At 42.5% G+C, this 16825-nt stretch overlaps 1 protein-coding gene and 1 long non-coding RNA gene across 4 annotated transcripts; one reads left to right on the top strand and one right to left on the bottom strand.

The window, feature by feature from the left end:
* Nucleotides 1-94: 94 nt before the first annotated feature.
* On the bottom strand, nt 95-4151 carry LOC118301908. 3 transcript variants are annotated; one of them, XR_004790396.2, is made up of 4 exons: nt 3913-4151; nt 3190-3261; nt 1838-2271; nt 95-285 (listed from the first exon to the last, which is right to left on the bottom strand). It is a non-coding gene; the product is annotated as an uncharacterized LOC118301908 (long non-coding RNA). The 3 variants fall into 3 exon arrangements; XR_004790395.2 differs by having other exon boundaries at nt 3190-4151; XR_004790397.2 differs by lacking the exon at nt 95-285 and adding an exon at nt 1533-1711 and having other exon boundaries at nt 3190-4151.
* Nucleotides 4151-16244, top strand: dnaja2a (DnaJ heat shock protein family (Hsp40) member A2a). Its single transcript, XM_035627581.2, has 9 exons — nt 4151-4521; nt 7080-7139; nt 7646-7872; nt 8007-8087; nt 8211-8344; nt 8432-8628; nt 11907-12051; nt 13481-13608; nt 14831-16244. The coding sequence occupies exons 1-9, from the start codon at nt 4444-4446 to the stop codon at nt 15017-15019; spliced, it is 1239 nt and encodes a 412-aa protein (XP_035483474.1). The 5' UTR covers nt 4151-4443; the 3' UTR covers nt 15020-16244.
* The last annotated feature ends 581 nt before the right edge of the window (nt 16245-16825 follow it).

Genomic DNA, 16825 nt, shown 5'->3' with positions numbered 1-16825 from the left:
GGATTTCTGGCCGACTTATTCCAACTGTGGCAATATGATCACATCTGCTTCAAATATTGTTGAACAGGCATAAAAGATGGCGCAAACCCGCTTGTTTGTCAAACACAAAGTAGGTTTATTACATTTTTGCAGCATTTGCTCTGTCAGTCTTGCTCGCACGCAAATTCCACTCTCCCTTTGCTGTCCTGATGCATTTGTCCTGTGTAATGCTTGCGGCGTCCTTTTAAAATGTCAGCTACTCATGGCCACACGCGTTCTGCTCTGGTGACGTGGTCCTCTCTCTCTCTGAGGACACAGATGCGTTTAGTTCCAGGAGCCTTAAAGTGATCTGGATGTATGATGTTAATCAATATACTATGCTGGGGTTATAGTCAGACACTGATGAGCTGCTGATCTTACCAATTTACAAAAATCACTGTTCACAACCTGGTTGGTCAATAACTACTCAGAACACTATGTTATCAATGTTGGATTTCTACATCTCACATAATTGGCTCAGAAGTACACAATAAGAGGTTGTGTGCTTTACTACCTTTCTGAGTATTTTTACAACCATAATCCCCAAAGCGTGGCTCCAATATCACTGGGAAAGATATAAACGTCATTCAGAAGAAACCAAATGATTGCAGCTCCACCTGCAGACAGATTCTTTTTATCTGCTGAAGAGCTCAGTAGCTGTCTGGGTAATGAAGGACCGCTCTACACTACTTGAAAGATGATGTGTACAGTACAGGCGTATGTATGAGTCAGAGAGTCAATGATAAATCTACTGTAACCACACTCCCACCAATCAGAATGATACATATAAGATCTGCCACAATTCATCCTAAAATATGAAAACTCGGATTGTAAATTTCTTTAAATAAGCATTGACCTTTTTGTATTTCTAAATAATTTTACATTTCAATTTCATGTAGTCATCAGCTCAAGATAATTAAATTGTAAGCTTATATGTTGTGTCAAAAAGTGGAGAGTGGAGATATTTTATATTTGACTAATAGATGACCAAATTCTTTAACTGAATTGCAAACCTTCCGTGTTGATTGCAGGGAGACATATCTAATTAGGATTGTTTTGTTAATGTATGATGATCAATGAGTCAAAAGTACTGCTATAAGATACATTGAAATTAATTAAGATAAACTAGGAATAATAGATACAATAAATAGAACAATTTGTTAATGCAATGTCTCAGTCAGCGGAGGAAGGCGGTACTGTGGGTGCTGTGCTCGAGGTGATTTGAGGCACGGGTCTGGATGAATCTGTGGCCGAACGTGCCCCTTAGCCACCTCAGCTTGGCATACGGAGGATGAGAGGGGTTGTCCCTGACAGCTTTCAGCTTCCCAGTCATCCTCTCTGCCCCTGCCTGCACACTGTCCAGTTCCATCCCTGTGCCACTAATACCACCTCAGCAAAGAAGATAACACCGACCACTGCAGGCTGGCGGAGCCTCCACTGCTGCATAGTGCACACACATGAAAGGATGTGAAGCTCCTCAGAAAGAGCAGCCTGCCCAGTCCAACCGCCTGCAGCAGGTCTGGGCCGTTTCATACCAAGGGGCCTGAGGTGCTGTAGAAACGACTTCTCAAGGGTCTGTATGACGTGTGACATTAAAGCCACAGGCCTGAAGTCACTGAGAAGGCTGGAGTGTGAGGGGAGGTGAACACTATAGGCCGGGCATCGTCCAGATCTTGGTTAGCTTTATCAGCCTCTGGGAGCGGACAAAGGGTTGTCAGAACACTCACACACACACACACACACACACACACACACACACACACACACACAAACACACACACACACACACACACACACACACACACACAAGCAGCCTCACCTTAATGTTGCCAGGTCCTCTGGCCTTGCTGATCTTGGTCATGAAGAGTTTCCGTCTCACCTGGTTGGTTGTGGTGCCTGGGGGTGGTTGGGGATATGGGTCATTGCGATGACCTTTTGGTCGCAGGTGGTGGGCAGAGAGAGAGAGAGATGAGTAGGGGGGCAGAAGAGACTGGGGGAATGTGGATGAGAGGGAGAGAGTGGTTGGTGGGGACACAGGGAGTAGAGGCCCCTAGGCCTGTGTTGGTGAGTCAGACCTGTTGAAAAACTGGTTTAACTCATTAGTATGTGTGTAAATGTTGTTGTTGTGGTATTACTCAACTGAATCCTGTCCACAATGGTGGATGGTGCTCCCCATTGACATCAGGGCAATAGAAACCCTTCAATGCATCCGTCCCATACAGAAAACTCACCTGTTCAGACTGCACCTTACTCCTTGAATTATATATATATATATATATATATATATATATATATATATATATATATATATATATATATATATATAGAGAGAGAGAGAGAGAGAGAGAGAGAGAGAGAGAAAATACATGAATTCTAAAATGAGCACTTGAAGCTGTTTTTGCCTATTTGATAAATGTTTCTTGATTCTTGCACTTTTTGGGTAATATCTTCATGGTTGAATGCACTTATTGTAAGTCGCTTCAGACAAAAGCGTCAGCTAAATTAATGTAATGTTATTACATAATATGATGGTATATATGATTGTATTACATGTATTGTATTATTACAACAATTACCGTGTATTATTTATTGTAATTTTTCAGCTGCCCCTTTCCACTGGTATAGGTTTGATTTGGGAAAAGCTTGCAGCGGGATGATTTAGATAATATGTTTTTTGGCACACCTCTTGTTTTATCATAAAAGAGGTGGGACATAATAAAATAGAAGGAAAATATACATAAATTCCAGGACACATAATCTCAAACAGAAGCAAATGCATGTGGGTGTGTGTGGCATTCATACATAAATTAATTAATTTATATGAACTATTATATACATAATCATGATGAATGTTAAGAGATATTATTACATTTTTATTAGTTTTTATTGTCACAGTCTCCTAGTGTTGTTCTGAGCTGCAGTGATAAAATAAGAAAGTAAAACACTGTCAGAGACTCTGTCCGGAATCAAATAATCTTTATTGAATGCAAATGAAGTTCAAGGTATTTGTATTTGTTCATGTATTAATTTAGTGTGCTAGACTCTCCGTATGTCTGTTAGAAAATGTTTTAAAAACCAGAGTGGACACTGGAAAAGTCTGGAACAGCAAGAGCTCAACAATCCCATTTTGATTATTAGCCATGATGTCGTAACCACACAGGGTAGACTTACCAGGAGCTTTGAGGTTGTGAGAGGATGGTATGTGCACCGTTAGAAGCCACAAGTCCGTAGGATATCAACCTTCTTTAAAGGGGGAAAAAATGTATTTGCCATATCATTGAGAATGTACTACACTACCCACAATCCTAAATTGTAACATCAACCTCTCTGAATGGTTTGAAGTCGTCGGAAAGGCATCGGCAAGGATTTACGGGTTGCGTAGTTCCTTCACTCTTAAAATAATTATGTACACAGTCTTGGGGTACGATCCAATTGTTAAATGTGTTTAGGAAGTTTCCTAAATCTTGAAGTGACAGCTGCGATGTTTGTAGTCCATCTTCGGAAATTTGTAGTTTCACCACGACACACGCACGTCAACAGCATCTGCCGTCGCGTGATGACGTAGTATAGTCAAAGTCGAGTCGGATTCTCTGAGCAGTGCTGTCGGCTTTTCCTAATTCTTATCAGTTCTCCCTTTACATGTTTCCTTGACCTCATGATGTTTTCCACTGAGGTCAAGGAAAAGTAGATAGGAAAAGACGATAGGAAGGACAATTTCCACCACACCTTTGTACCTTTGCCTTTTTTCTGATGTTGAATTTCTTTTTTGCTCCAAATTTTTTTTTTGATGTAAAGACTCATGTCATTGTTTTTTGGCTTGGACCCAGGCTTTAAAAAACTGTTAATATAAGGATTTTATCAAAGGTAAATGGCGTGAGTGTATCAGAATTTCACCTCCGGTTGAACTCAACATCTGCTTCGCTTTATTGTTCGTCACGTTGCTCTAGACTATTTTGTCCCAGCCGGACTCCTGTAGAATGATGACGCTGACCGGGGACTGGCTTTGATCTCTGATCTCAAAACTTCAACTGCTCCAGGAAGGGTGAAGTTCAGCATAAGTTACCATTACATCGGTAACCGAAAATCCTGTACTGCAGCTCCCGACTCTCGCAATACAACACACGACTCAACACAACGCGACACACCTAAACAAAAGCCACGAGGGGCCACTAAACCTTTGAATCGCATTGCGAAGCAGTCACGTGGGGGGCGTGTATGTGTGAAACGAAGCTTCGGACGTCATCGATCACGTGATTGTGTTAGAACGAATCAAGCTCCGGTACAAGGCTTCACTGGAAATCGCTTCCTCTTTTCTTTTTTTTCTACACACGCGCCTCAGAGCTTTGGTGTCACTGGCAACATCACTACCGGCTCCTTTTCTTTGTCCATCCACCTCCCTGCTGAAGCAACATCCACAGCGGCACCATGGCGAATGTTGCCGATACCAAACTGTACGACATTCTGGGAGTCTCCCCGTCCGCGACTGAAAACGAACTGAAAAAGGTAACGACACGACAAAAAGGCCGAAAGAAACGTGGGCGCGAACTTCGTGTCCGCGTAGAAGATACCAAAGGTTAGAATCGCTGCTATCAGGAAATGTGTTGCTATGCGCGGCTAGCTGGTGTTAGCTAGTCGGCTAAACCTGTAGGCTAACCGGCCTGGGTGTGATCGTGTAACGACCGTGGCTTCGGTAAAATTAGGTAAATTCCAACGTTCGGTCCCGACCAGCCTGGTATTTATGGTAATCTTGAGCAGTAGCACTAACGCGGGTAACGTTGACCGAGATCGAGACTTGACTAAACTTGGTTTGTTAGCTTTGGCTCAGGCGGTTGTCATGGAGCTAGCTAAGCCTGTCGAAGGTTGTGGAAAGGGGAACGTGTGTTTTTCTTTTTTCATAGTGGTAGTTATGAGCGGGTGATTGATTCCTGACTATAACTATGTGTCGTTGACGTGTTACAACCAAGTCGAGGACAGGAAGCCGACTTGAGTTTTAATCTTTTGAACACAACCATTAGCGTTAATAAACGTCACTTATGACGAACACTGACTTGGCGTTACATTCCATGTAAACCTTTGATATTGAATGATTCTTTCACTGGCTTCCATTGCCGTCGGTCCCAAATGATGTTTTCTCCGCTAGATGTGTCGAACCGGCCCACTGATAAGGTCGATTCCAGCATTTTGCTAGCATGAGCTAGCCGGCTACACACGGCGTGTTGGTTAAACCAGGCTGTGGCTCCATGGTTATATGGCTTCGGTTTCGCTAGTACTGATATTACATACTGATAATATTGCTCTTCCTAATTAGACGGTTTGGCCAACACGAGTCACGTCTGACGAGAGAGCTGGCCGATCGTCATCCGCGGCTCGTGTTAGCAAGAGATGCTATAGTTAGCGCACGCACGTTTGAGAAAGCGAGGGCGACTAAACAGTCAGACATTTTGAGCTGCCACCGCGCGACAAAGGGATGTCACAGGCGTGTGAGTGGCCGTCGTCGCGATCGAGATTGCAACGCGAAGCCATTGATCGCACACCTGACGTGAAGATGTACGACTCAGCGCAGCAGCGCGCAGTGTTTTGCCGGTGTTATGGCCCAACTGGTTTCCGATTTAACTGGTTCCCGTACCTAGCAGCAGCAGATGTTATCCGCTTCAGTCAGCAGATTCGTCACTCTTTCACAAACATATTAGTGGCAATTTGCACGTCGCATCGGCTCGCATCTCATATCTACTGCGGCGAATATGATGGTATAAGTAAGCACTAATTTTCAGCCACCTACGTAAAAAATAAATTGAAGAAAATAAAATTCTTGCAAGATCGCATTGAACTGGATTCGATCTCACCACAGCAAAAGTCTCAAAACTGAGAGTCCTCGATAATCACCGTGAGCCACGACAACTCTGTGACATGCAGGTGTCCGTCACATATTGATAGATGATGTCATCCTCAGGGGAACACGTTGATTTGGGTTCACCTGAATCAACTGGTTACCTTCGGCTCCTCTCAGGAAATACACGAACTGATCAAGACTGTACGATACGAGTGGTTGGTAATATTCTTTCCTATCAGCGCAGTACTGAAGGCATGGACTTACAGTAATGATATACTGTCACTCTCCCTCCTTTTGTGTCGCTATATTGGGTTGTAAAATACAGATCAAGTGCTCGTCAATACCGTGTTATTTAAGAGCTTTACGCCAAATTAAGTGACCAAGATTACAATCATTACTTATCAGTTTTCAAGCATTTATTACAAGAAAAGGCACGAGAAAAGTCAATTTTCAAAAATACAATTTATTTCCAATGGCTATCGTATTTGACTCTTCCTGCGGCTCAGCGTTAACAAGTCATTCTTGAGTGTGTTTTGACAGTATATAGTTGGAGTGAGATCGTTACAATTTAAAAATATTGTTGGCGTAGTGTGTACTGTAATGTGGTGGTAAATGTGGCGGAACCATCGAGAAAACAGTCTTGATCAGTTCGTGTATTTCCTGAGAGGAGCCGAAGGTAACCAGTTGATTCAGGTGAACCCAAATCAACGTGTTCCCCTGAGGATGACATCATCTATCAATATGTGACGGACACCTGCATGTCACAGAGTTGTCGTGGCTCACGGTGATTATCGAGGACTCTCAGTTTTGAGACTTTTGCTGTGGTGAGATCGAATCCAGTTCAATGCGATCTTGCAAGAATTTTATTTTCTTCAATTTATTTTTTACGTAGGTGGCTGAAAATTAGTGCTTACTTATACCATCATATCAGCCGCAGTAGATATGAGATGCGAGCCGATGCGACGTGCAAATTGCCACTAATATGTTTGTGAAAGAGTGACGAATCTGCTGACTGAAGCGGATAACATCTGCTGCTGCTAGGTACGGGAACCAGTTAAATCGGAAACCAGTTGGGCCATAACACCGGCGCCACATCTGGATTTCGTCAGAGTAGCGCGTGGTTTGCACATGTGTTCGAGTCATGCCGGTGTGTGATTCCAGTGAACGACACGCGTCTTCTTATGAACATGACATTGCCCAATGAGGCTTCATCTCTCGGTCTTTCCTCTAGGCATACCGGAAACTGGCCAAAGAATACCACCCCGACAAGAACCCGAACGCCGGCGACAAGGTAAGGTATTAATATTAGGGCCCGAGCGCCGAAGGCCCTCTTGTTCTTATTATTATTGGAATGTCTGCTATGGTGTCAAAAAGAAACTGTTGAGGAGCTGTGGTCGGATAGTCATTTATCGTTGCAGTGGATTTTTTTTATATAGTTATAGTTGAGTAATAAATAACTCCCGCCACAGCACTTTATGACCACGCAGAGGAAGTGCCTGAGCCCCCTACACCTCCTGTTTGCACCATTACATGTTGCACAGCTTGTATATATATTTTAAGGTTGTAAAGTATTGAATTGAATTCTTATTTTGTGTATATATTTTACTTTTGGTTTTGTATATATTCTGTTTTCTCGTCCTTGTTTTGTTTGATTTTTATATTGCCGCTGGTGTCTCCGAAAGCTACCCCTCTAAATTTTAGATGTTCACTTACAATGTCTATAAAGCCTCAAATGTCTTATCATCACAATTTGTGTTGCTCTTTGTTGATTTTGTTTCCCGTCCTCTCAAAACCTAGTTCAAAGAAATCAGCTTTGCCTATGATGTGTTGACCAACCCTGAAAAGAAGGAACTCTATGACCGATGTGGAGAACAAGGCTTGCGGGAAGGAGGTGGGGGTGGCCCGGGGATGGACGACATTTTCTCCCACATCTTTGGTGGCGGACTCTTTGGCTTCATGGGTCAGGGGAATCGCTCCAGGAATGGAGGCAGGAGGAGAGGAGAAGACATGGTCCATCCGCTCAAGTAAGAACAAGCCTCGACACAAACTTATAGACTACCCCAGTAATGTGTCTGTACTTTTTGTGAATTTCCTTTTTTAACCCCAACTCCTGTCTTGCATCACTTAACGTTATGTTAATGTCACACCTTTTCCACAGGGTGTCACTTGAGGACCTCTACAACGGGAAAACAACCAAATTACAACTTAGCAAGAATGTTCTGTGTAGCACTTGTAATGGGTAAGTTCTATAAGCCCTCATCGGTGTCTGGTTCATTGTGTGTTCTCAAGCATTTTGGATGCTTTGTTAGCCCTGTTGGTTTGTCTCAGTTTAATATATCTCTGTGCTTGTGTGTGGATGCAGGCAGGGAGGCAAGACAGGTGCTGTACAAAAATGTACAACATGTAGGGGGCGTGGCATGCGCATCATGATCAGACAGCTGGCTCCAGGGATGGTCCAACAGATGCAGTCTGTGTGTACCGATTGTAATGGTGAAGGTAAGGAGCACAGACCGTGATCAATCATCTCTTAGTTTTGTTCGGTCTCGGCCTCTCTCACATTGTTTTTCCTCCAATCCCTCCCAGGTGAAGTTATCAGTGAGAAGGACCGCTGTAAAAAATGCGAGGGCAAGAAAGTTGTGAAGGAGGTGAAGATTCTGGAGGTGCACGTGGACAAAGGCATGAAGCACAGCCAGAAGATTACCTTCGGAGGGGAAGCTGACCAGGCACCTGGCGTCGAGCCCGGGGATATAGTCCTTGTCCTGCAGGAAAAAGAGCATGAGGTAGGCCAGTCTCCCAATACTGTCGTCATCTAACCCTGCCCTCTGTATCCCCTGTGTGTCAGGAGGGAAATGTTTTTTTGAAATTATTATCTAGGACACAATTTTGCTTATATCATGGTTGTATTTGTCAGTTATTAATCATTTTCTGTCTCTAAAAAGGTGACCTCAGTTCACCTGACCACAACTTTCCACTGCTAGATTCTTCAGAGCTTAAATAGTTTTATGGTTTGTGAAGTTCTTTGTGCAAAAAAATGCACAGCATGTCCTAGAACATCTATTTTATAGTTTCTGGTGCCTGCTGCATTAGACAGAGGAAGGTGACAACTTGTGTGTTTATATACTGTTAAATGCTGTGTAGGAGTGGAGTTTATTATACAACAACAACTACAAATAGCATGGATGGGTTTATTGAATTTCATCTACAAACATGACTGAAATTTTTTTTTCAATTTTCAATATGAATGGGATCCCCTAGTCTGTGTTCCCATTCAAGTTCCTTGTGCGGAACCAATTGGACAGAAAAGCGGAAAAAATGTCTGCGTGCATATACAGGAATTAAAAATACCAAAGATTTATTACCATCAGTGAACATTGTGTAGCTCAGTGATTTCACAGCTGCTTCGCAGTAAAAGTACATCTCAAAAAGCTTGAGATCACAAACACTGTTGTCCCTGTTGTGCTTGTTCTTTTGCTGTGCATTGCCCCTTTGGTACATTGTCAAAAGGCTTTGTGTGTTTAATCTTTCCTTTTTTAGACTACTTCAAACGAGACCCTCATGTTATGGGCAATGAGCATAGAATCCCGGAGACCAAAAACAAACAAACATTTTTGCTGTATAAAAATCCAAACAGCTTTAATAATCATTTTTAAAAAGCCAATATAGAATTTTGTACCAGCTCTCATACAAAAATAGTGCTTACTGTGGAATATGTGGTAAAAGAACGACGACAAAGAACAAATAACAGGCCACAATTAAATTGTGACAATGCTTGTTGGAAGTGTAACATAGCAAAGGTGCTGGAATGTGTAAATGGCTGTGGAAGAACGGGGCTGGTCTACATGCTCTGCTGGGCAGTAACTATATCCCCTCTTTCTTGAGCCTGGAATGAAGAAATATCTCTAAGCCAACCTGGAAACAAGACAAACTGCTTCCATAAACACGACGCACATGTTCTCAACCGGTTCAGCCGTAAGGAACGTAGCAGACTCCAGAGGGATGTACGATACAGCGGTCCACCACATAGTCTGACGTTTGGTAATATTAAGATGCTTCAGGCGATTAAATGAGTTTTAAAATTCCGACTGGTGTCTCCCGTGCATGTTGGAAAAATGAGTGGTGTACAGTTTATTGAGGAGGGCGTTACACGAGCAGTTTGTCCCAGTGGTCAGATTCAGCTGGCAACGCTTCAGACCCCTCGACTCTCTGAGTGCTGAGCACCAGATTGTCTTGACAGTGCTGTGCATTGTACAGTTTTAGAACATGGGATTACTTGAGAGGATACCAGTCATAATGAAGAGTGGCCAACCAATAATAACCAATCGAGCTAGATTTAAGAAAGTGACTTCAGATCCTCCGCCTTGTCGCTCAACGCTCTTCTTGTCACACGCGATTCCACTATTCTATGATGCTGCTCTGCATCTGCACCGAAGCGACACTTTCACTTCACGACTGCAGCGTCCAACAACGTATTTTACAAATTTGATGATTGTGGGTGCTGCCACTGATATCTACATAAAAATGAAATGGACGGTGGGGCTGGTGGATAAGTTATGCCATCAACCAGGACACTGCCTACTGCAGCCCTAATATACAGAATGATGATGCAGGTTTATTTTTAATATTATTGCTCAACTGTTCCTTGTAGGCCAAAAAAATATATAGACCTGTCATGTTTGTCGTTTTGCATTCGTCATGGAAAATAAATCCTTTGTCCAGTCTTATAACCCCTAATGTGTTTGAAGTGTAGCCCACATTGTGTATTTTACAGTTTACAGTTCAACAAAACAACCGTATTGCTCACTTGTGAAATGTAGAAAATAATAAATCTGGGGTGAACAGGGACTTGAAGTGAAGCAGTTTGAAAGCAGGGTTTTCAGGGTTGCTGTAAACAGAAGTTAATTTCTGATCTGAGGGCAAGAACATCAACACAAACACACCACGCCAGATTCCCCACATCCTGTTTACATGCTGTTCATCGATTGATTATGAATTAATTTGTTTGAAGATTTATGCAAAAACTTACCAGCCTGTTAGGTGTGGGTTCGGTCAATGGTTGCCTCACTAACCATTGTGCCACCAACTATGGCCAAGTGGTAATTCGACAGTCCTTGTTTCTTTCATGTTAAAAAAAGTAAATTAAACAACCTCACCTGTGTTTCTATTAGTTTAAGAAACAATAATTAGATGATGTAACATATTGTAGAAATTTTGCCAGACATTCCTGTTTCAGTTTTGATGTGCATCTACCATCCAGTAGTGGAATCTTGACCATCGCAGGTTGTTGCCCCTCGCTACCGTAACTGGGTTTCCTCAGCAGTGAATACCGGCTTGTATAAGTCAGGTTAACTCCCACAATGCAACGTGATTTTTGGCTGAACTCGAGCAGCAGGCTGAGGTGTAGCAGTGGCTCTTTCTCCCCAGAGGTTTGGTCTCAAAATATGACCGTGGGTGGTGGAGGCAAAGTAGCTCACTAGAGCTGTCAACAGCAATACAGATGATATCGACACTAAAGAATTGATACGCAGGATGTTGGTGTGCCACAAGGTAAAGAGGTCAATCGTGTTTTATATTGGGGGGAAATAGTTTATTTAGTTTTAGTCCTGCTGCATGTAGTTACAAAGTTAACAAAATGTAAGTCAGTTCAGACTCCAGACATAAAGTCTCAATAGATTATTTTTGTACAAACGTAGTCTAAAATGTTTAATGTTTGTTTTTAGCGTTTTCAGTGAGTGGTAAGGGATTACTGGCTGACTGCTACACTGTCACCAATCACCCAGCCAATATTTTTTCGATTAAAAATAAGATTAAAAAAAACAATTATAACAGGTTTCCAACACCCCCCCCCCCCCTTTATCCTGTCAACAGTGTTTGCAATGCTGCTTTTTCAACAGCAGATGATGTTCACTGATGGTTTTCAGTTCTTTTGTCCTACTATTGCACTGTGTAAAGAATCTTTTTAAAGGTTCTCACACAAAAACAGATGAGCCATGATGATTTAGGTCAAGAAAAGTGAATCTACCAAGTTTTTTAACCAATCCGTTTCTCTCTTTTTTTTCAGACATTCAGGCGAGATGGCAACGACCTGTTCATTAACCATAAGATCGGGCTGGTGGAGGCGCTGTGCGGCTTCCAGTTCATGCTGAAGCACTTAGACGGCAGACAGATCGTTGTGAAGTACCCCGCGGGCAAGGTCATCGAACCAGGTGAGGCTCGTGTTACGTCACCTGGCTTTTAGTCGCATTTATGTGACGGGGAGAAATGTTTATTGGCACTGAGCCCAATTTATCAACGGGAGATAAAATGATCAATATCTTACAAAATCAATATAAACACAGGTTAAAGTGATAAGATATCCGTCCCGGAACTCAAGCTTGCTCTAGCATGAGACCTCTCATTTAGCTCCTCTCACCCCTCCCTCCCTCCCCCTGCTGCGTTACCCTCCACCCTGACTTTCACCTTCAACCTCGTCGTCGCGTTCACTGTCTCAGCTAAAGCGGGAATTGGGAGCTTGTGTTTCTGGAGTCGGCCATAGGGGCATTTTACCAGCAATTGACACTCGCTGGTCTATAAATCCCCTCGCAGGTTTCCAGAGGCTCGTTTGTGTGATTGACAGTTGCAAGCTCCCACCCCCTGACTTTGACCTTCTTGTTGGTTAGCGTCACTGCTGACAGGCTTTGCCATGAGTCTGAGTCACTGAAGTTTTTGGCAACTCCTCTCCACGTTAAGATAAGACAATTTGGATCATATTCCAACCAAAAGATGCTAGAAAAAAAGGAATTATATACTGACAATAGCTGTGTTGGGCCGTCAGCTACACCAATATTTAAAATGTGTTGGTTAGAAAAAGTGAATGACACAGACACACACAGGCGCACACACGCACGGTAACTCTGCAGCCTATTAGACCTCTGTCCAATATCACCCTGCTCTCTGTGGTCACCTAAACTGTGTGTTCCAGTGATTCAGTGAAGGGCGGTGCGTTACCCAGCAGTCATTCCGAAGCCGCCGTGCTCTGCGGTGTTATAAAACTCATTTTTATCGTCGCCATGGCGTCTGACAAAATCAACATAAATCCAAGGTATTGACAGCAGCTGTTGTGTATTCGGCTACATTGCCGCCACTAAATGCTCTCTCTCTCCCTCTCCCCCTCACAGCCACGACCTTCCCTGGGATGACTTAGGGCCTTGTTTTGCTAAAGATGAATTAACCATGTACACGGTGAAACACCAAGCTGGTGTTTTAAGATTTCCACACTCTGCAGGGTGTCGGTGGGGGTCAGTCAGGGCGGAGAGCGGATTCAGAGGCTGATGATGCATTTAGAAACCGTCTTAATGTGATGTGCTCAGAGTCCCTGCTGAGAGCTGACCACAGCAAGGAGGCACCTTTCACACGTGCATGGACCTGGGTGCCCAAGTCAAGGTCACACCACAGTAGTTGATAAATTAGTTGAGTTTGGGGGGGCCATCAACTTCCTCAGTGACTTTTAGACTTTGAACAGTTACCAAACATCTTCCTCTTCTGCCTTATTAGGGATTATATACCTAAACACAACACACCTCATGGGAGGTTGTGGGATGGGCAATAATACAGTATGTTTTGTGTGATTCAAATTGGTGCTGCTTTTTGTTCCAGGCTCCGTCAGGGTGGTGCGAGGAGAGGGCATGCCACAGTACCGTAACCCGTTCGAGAAGGGGGACCTGTACGTCAAGTTCGATGTCCAGTTCCCTGACAACAACTGGATCAGCCCTGAGAAACTTGTGGTACGACATGTTCGTTGTGTTCTGTCATTCAAGTGTTGGTGTTTGGTTTTTTATGTTCATTGTGAAGACACAAACATTCAGAGCAACTGTTGCTTAGTACTAAAGCCTCATACTTTTAATAGTGTATTTTTACATTAATAACCAAAAAATTAAATCACAAACACAAATTTAGAGCCAAGATTATATATATATATTATACATATATATATATATATATATATACACACACACACACATATACATATATATATATATATATATATATATATATATATATATATACACACAATTTGAGTGCAACAGCACTGATGGAATGTAAACAGACTTGTTCTGTAGATTACAGCTCATGGATGAAATAGGCAGTGGACTATAGGACAAAGAACTTTCTGCTTGAAACCTGCCGTTTCCTGTTCTTCCATTTTATAGCTTTTTTCCTGTTCACATTCATAATTACAAACAGACAGGCTGCACCTGTACAAAACCAACAATTAGACTTTACAAAACCAACAATTATATAAAGTGAATTTGGGCTAAAACAATTGGTCGACTGACAGAAGATTTATCAGCAACTCTTTCCATGGCTTGACTTGAGTCATTCTGAGTGAAAAATGACAACAATTCAAATTTAAATGTTTAATTGTTTTCTTAGTTTAGTCTTTTGTAGTCAGCAGAATATATATTTGGGTTTTGTACTATTCTGACTGTATGACAACACAAGGCATTTTCAGACATCAGCATGGCTCTTGAAACGTGGTGGGCCGTTCATGCAATTTGCTGACATTCATATGTTTCTCAATTGACAGCAATCATTCGGTCTAATCTTTGGATTAATTAATAATGAATGTAATCATTAGTTGCAATCTTATTGTAAAATGTGTGTATTGTAATTTCAGATTGACTTAAAATTTTGGGCTTCAATAATATCAATTAAACTAAAGCGAGTAAACTAACATGTCTTCCATATTTTTTTCATCAGAAGGCTTTGGCCTCCACAAGGAAGATTTAGCTGCTAAATTTATGCCATTAATTCAACTCAGGGATTAGTGGGTCACTTCTCGGACACTTCCTTTTACCCTGTAATACTTTATTACTTACTTAATTATTCTTCCTGAAGATGTACCACTCGAAGAGTTTATTTTTGTTGCACGGTGTCGGCTCAGTTCCATCTTACTCGATGGCCCCACGACTGTCTGACGCGTGGTTGTGTGTTCTCTGTGTGCAGGAGCTGGAGGACATGTTGCCCTCGCGGTCGGAGCCGCCCATCATCACCGGAGACACGGAGGAGGTGGACCTGCAGGATTACGACGTCAGCCAGGGCTCGACGTCGGGGAACCGCAGAGAGGCCTACAACGATAGCTCTGACGAAGAGGGCGGGCACCACGGGCCGGGGGTACAGTGTGCCCACCAGTAATCCCACACACACACACACACACACACACACACACACACACACACACACACACACACACACACACACACACACACACACACACACACACACACACACACACACACACACACACACACACACACACACACACACACACACACACACACACACACACACACACACACACACACACACACACACACACACACACACACACACACACACACACACACGTTGTACTTGAGGAGAAAATGTCTGAGTAGCAGAGTAAACAAGGAGCTAGGTGAGACTGAACATGCTCAGCAGTTCCTTGGGCACAGATCAGATGTTCAATTGAAACATGGCTTCTGGAATTGTTGAATATTGTTGTTGGCTCTGATTTATTTTCATCTTTGTCTGAGGAACTCGCACCGGGGCAACCACAAACTCATCACACTGCGCCTAAAACAGGTGTAGAGACTCAAAATGGCAAACTTTCAGCTAGACATCAGATTAAGTATTTAAGAGACAATGGTTGCTCCAGTGAACACTGTGTGTGTGTGTGTGTGTGTGTGTGTGTGTGTGTGCGAGTGTGTGTGAGTGTGAAATCGAGTGTGTGTGAGTGTGAATGCGAGTGTGAGTGACTCAGATCTGGTGTTCCCTCCTCACCCCTCCACCCCTGTAAAATCCTTTCCCCCTGTGATCATGCAAACTCCAGATCAGTCAAAGAAAGGAATGTCTCTTGTTTGCCGAGTGTGTGACTTGCATTTTTTCGTTTTCATAGTATTTACAATAATTAATTTAAGAAACTAACTAATGTGCATACACAGACGAAGCAGCTGAGCAACGTGACGTGCAGATCCTTGGACTCGTGTTCATGGACTTCTCCACTCGGCAACCATTCATAGGATTTGTTTCTGATTTTTACAGCTTTATTTTCATTGTAGGTTTTTACTTGTTTGTTTTTTTTGTTTTCTTCCTGTCTTTATGTTTTAATTCAAACAGAAGGTCGGTTATTGTGTATATCCTTGAACTGGTTGTTGGTAAACTTCTTCAGCTGCTGTATTCAAAGCTGTGTGATTTTTAAAAAAAAGCAAAAATGACAAGTGACACGACAAAAACCTATAGCCCGTATCTGTGCTGAGACCATGTGCATGTCAAAAAAGCTTTGGTTCCCGCACTTATCAAACATCAGTCAAATAAAAGCAGCACACTTCTTTAGAAAATGTCTATGAAGTTGTTGAATAAATTGTTGAAATATCCTGAACTTTGTGTCATTCTTCATTCTCATTGATCATAATGAAATGAAATGGGGAAAACAAAAGTCCCCCTTGTGGTTCAATCCAGACCAACAGAGCCTGAAAACTAATGGTAAACAAAAGAAAAGACTGTTCCTCTTCAGAAACGGGGGATCGGGGGGAACATTGATTTCAAAGTATTCCCAATAACCTTTTCCATAAACCCGAATAAGATCACACTCCTTTGGTTCGGTTGTGGTGCTGTTGGAGCAGCAGGTGAACTCTACTCTCATGGCAGTTGAAGTACGTATACATTGTAATTCAATTTTTTTTCAGGATAACCTTCATCTGTAAGTCCTGCAGAAAGTTTCTTTTATATATAATATTTTTCAAGAGGATATTGAGTAGTGTATAGAGGAGGCTTAGGTTTGAAACCTTTCATGTAAACCTTTTATACTTTATTTTGATAACTTCCAAATGGGCCGACTGGAGGGTTTGAGCCAGGATAAATTAAAGCAATGCGACCAAAAGCTTAAACAAACAAACAAACACCTCAGGATCAGTGAGGAGCCTTTAACCTCTTGAGGCTACTCATTATTACCAGTGTTAC

The sequence above is a fragment of the Scophthalmus maximus genome, chromosome 4, assembly GCF_022379125.1.
Source record: "Scophthalmus maximus strain ysfricsl-2021 chromosome 4, ASM2237912v1, whole genome shotgun sequence".
NCBI lineage: Eukaryota > Metazoa > Chordata > Actinopteri > Pleuronectiformes > Scophthalmidae > Scophthalmus > Scophthalmus maximus.
Note: the sequence above shows the minus strand (reverse complement) of the source record. Positions and strands in the feature narration are given on the sequence as shown.

Excerpts from the sequence above, each read along its gene's own strand:
- dnaja2a (XM_035627581.2), top strand. The coding sequence starts at position 4,444 with ATGGCGAATGTTGCCGATACCAAACTGTACGACATTCTGGGAGTCTCC. Across the intron at positions 8,088-8,210 it reads CTGTGTAGCACTTGTAATGG|GCAGGGAGGCAAGACAGGTG; the intron begins GTAAGTTCTATA and ends GTGTGGATGCAG. Across the intron at positions 8,345-8,431 it reads TACCGATTGTAATGGTGAAG|GTGAAGTTATCAGTGAGAAG; the intron begins GTAAGGAGCACA and ends AATCCCTCCCAG.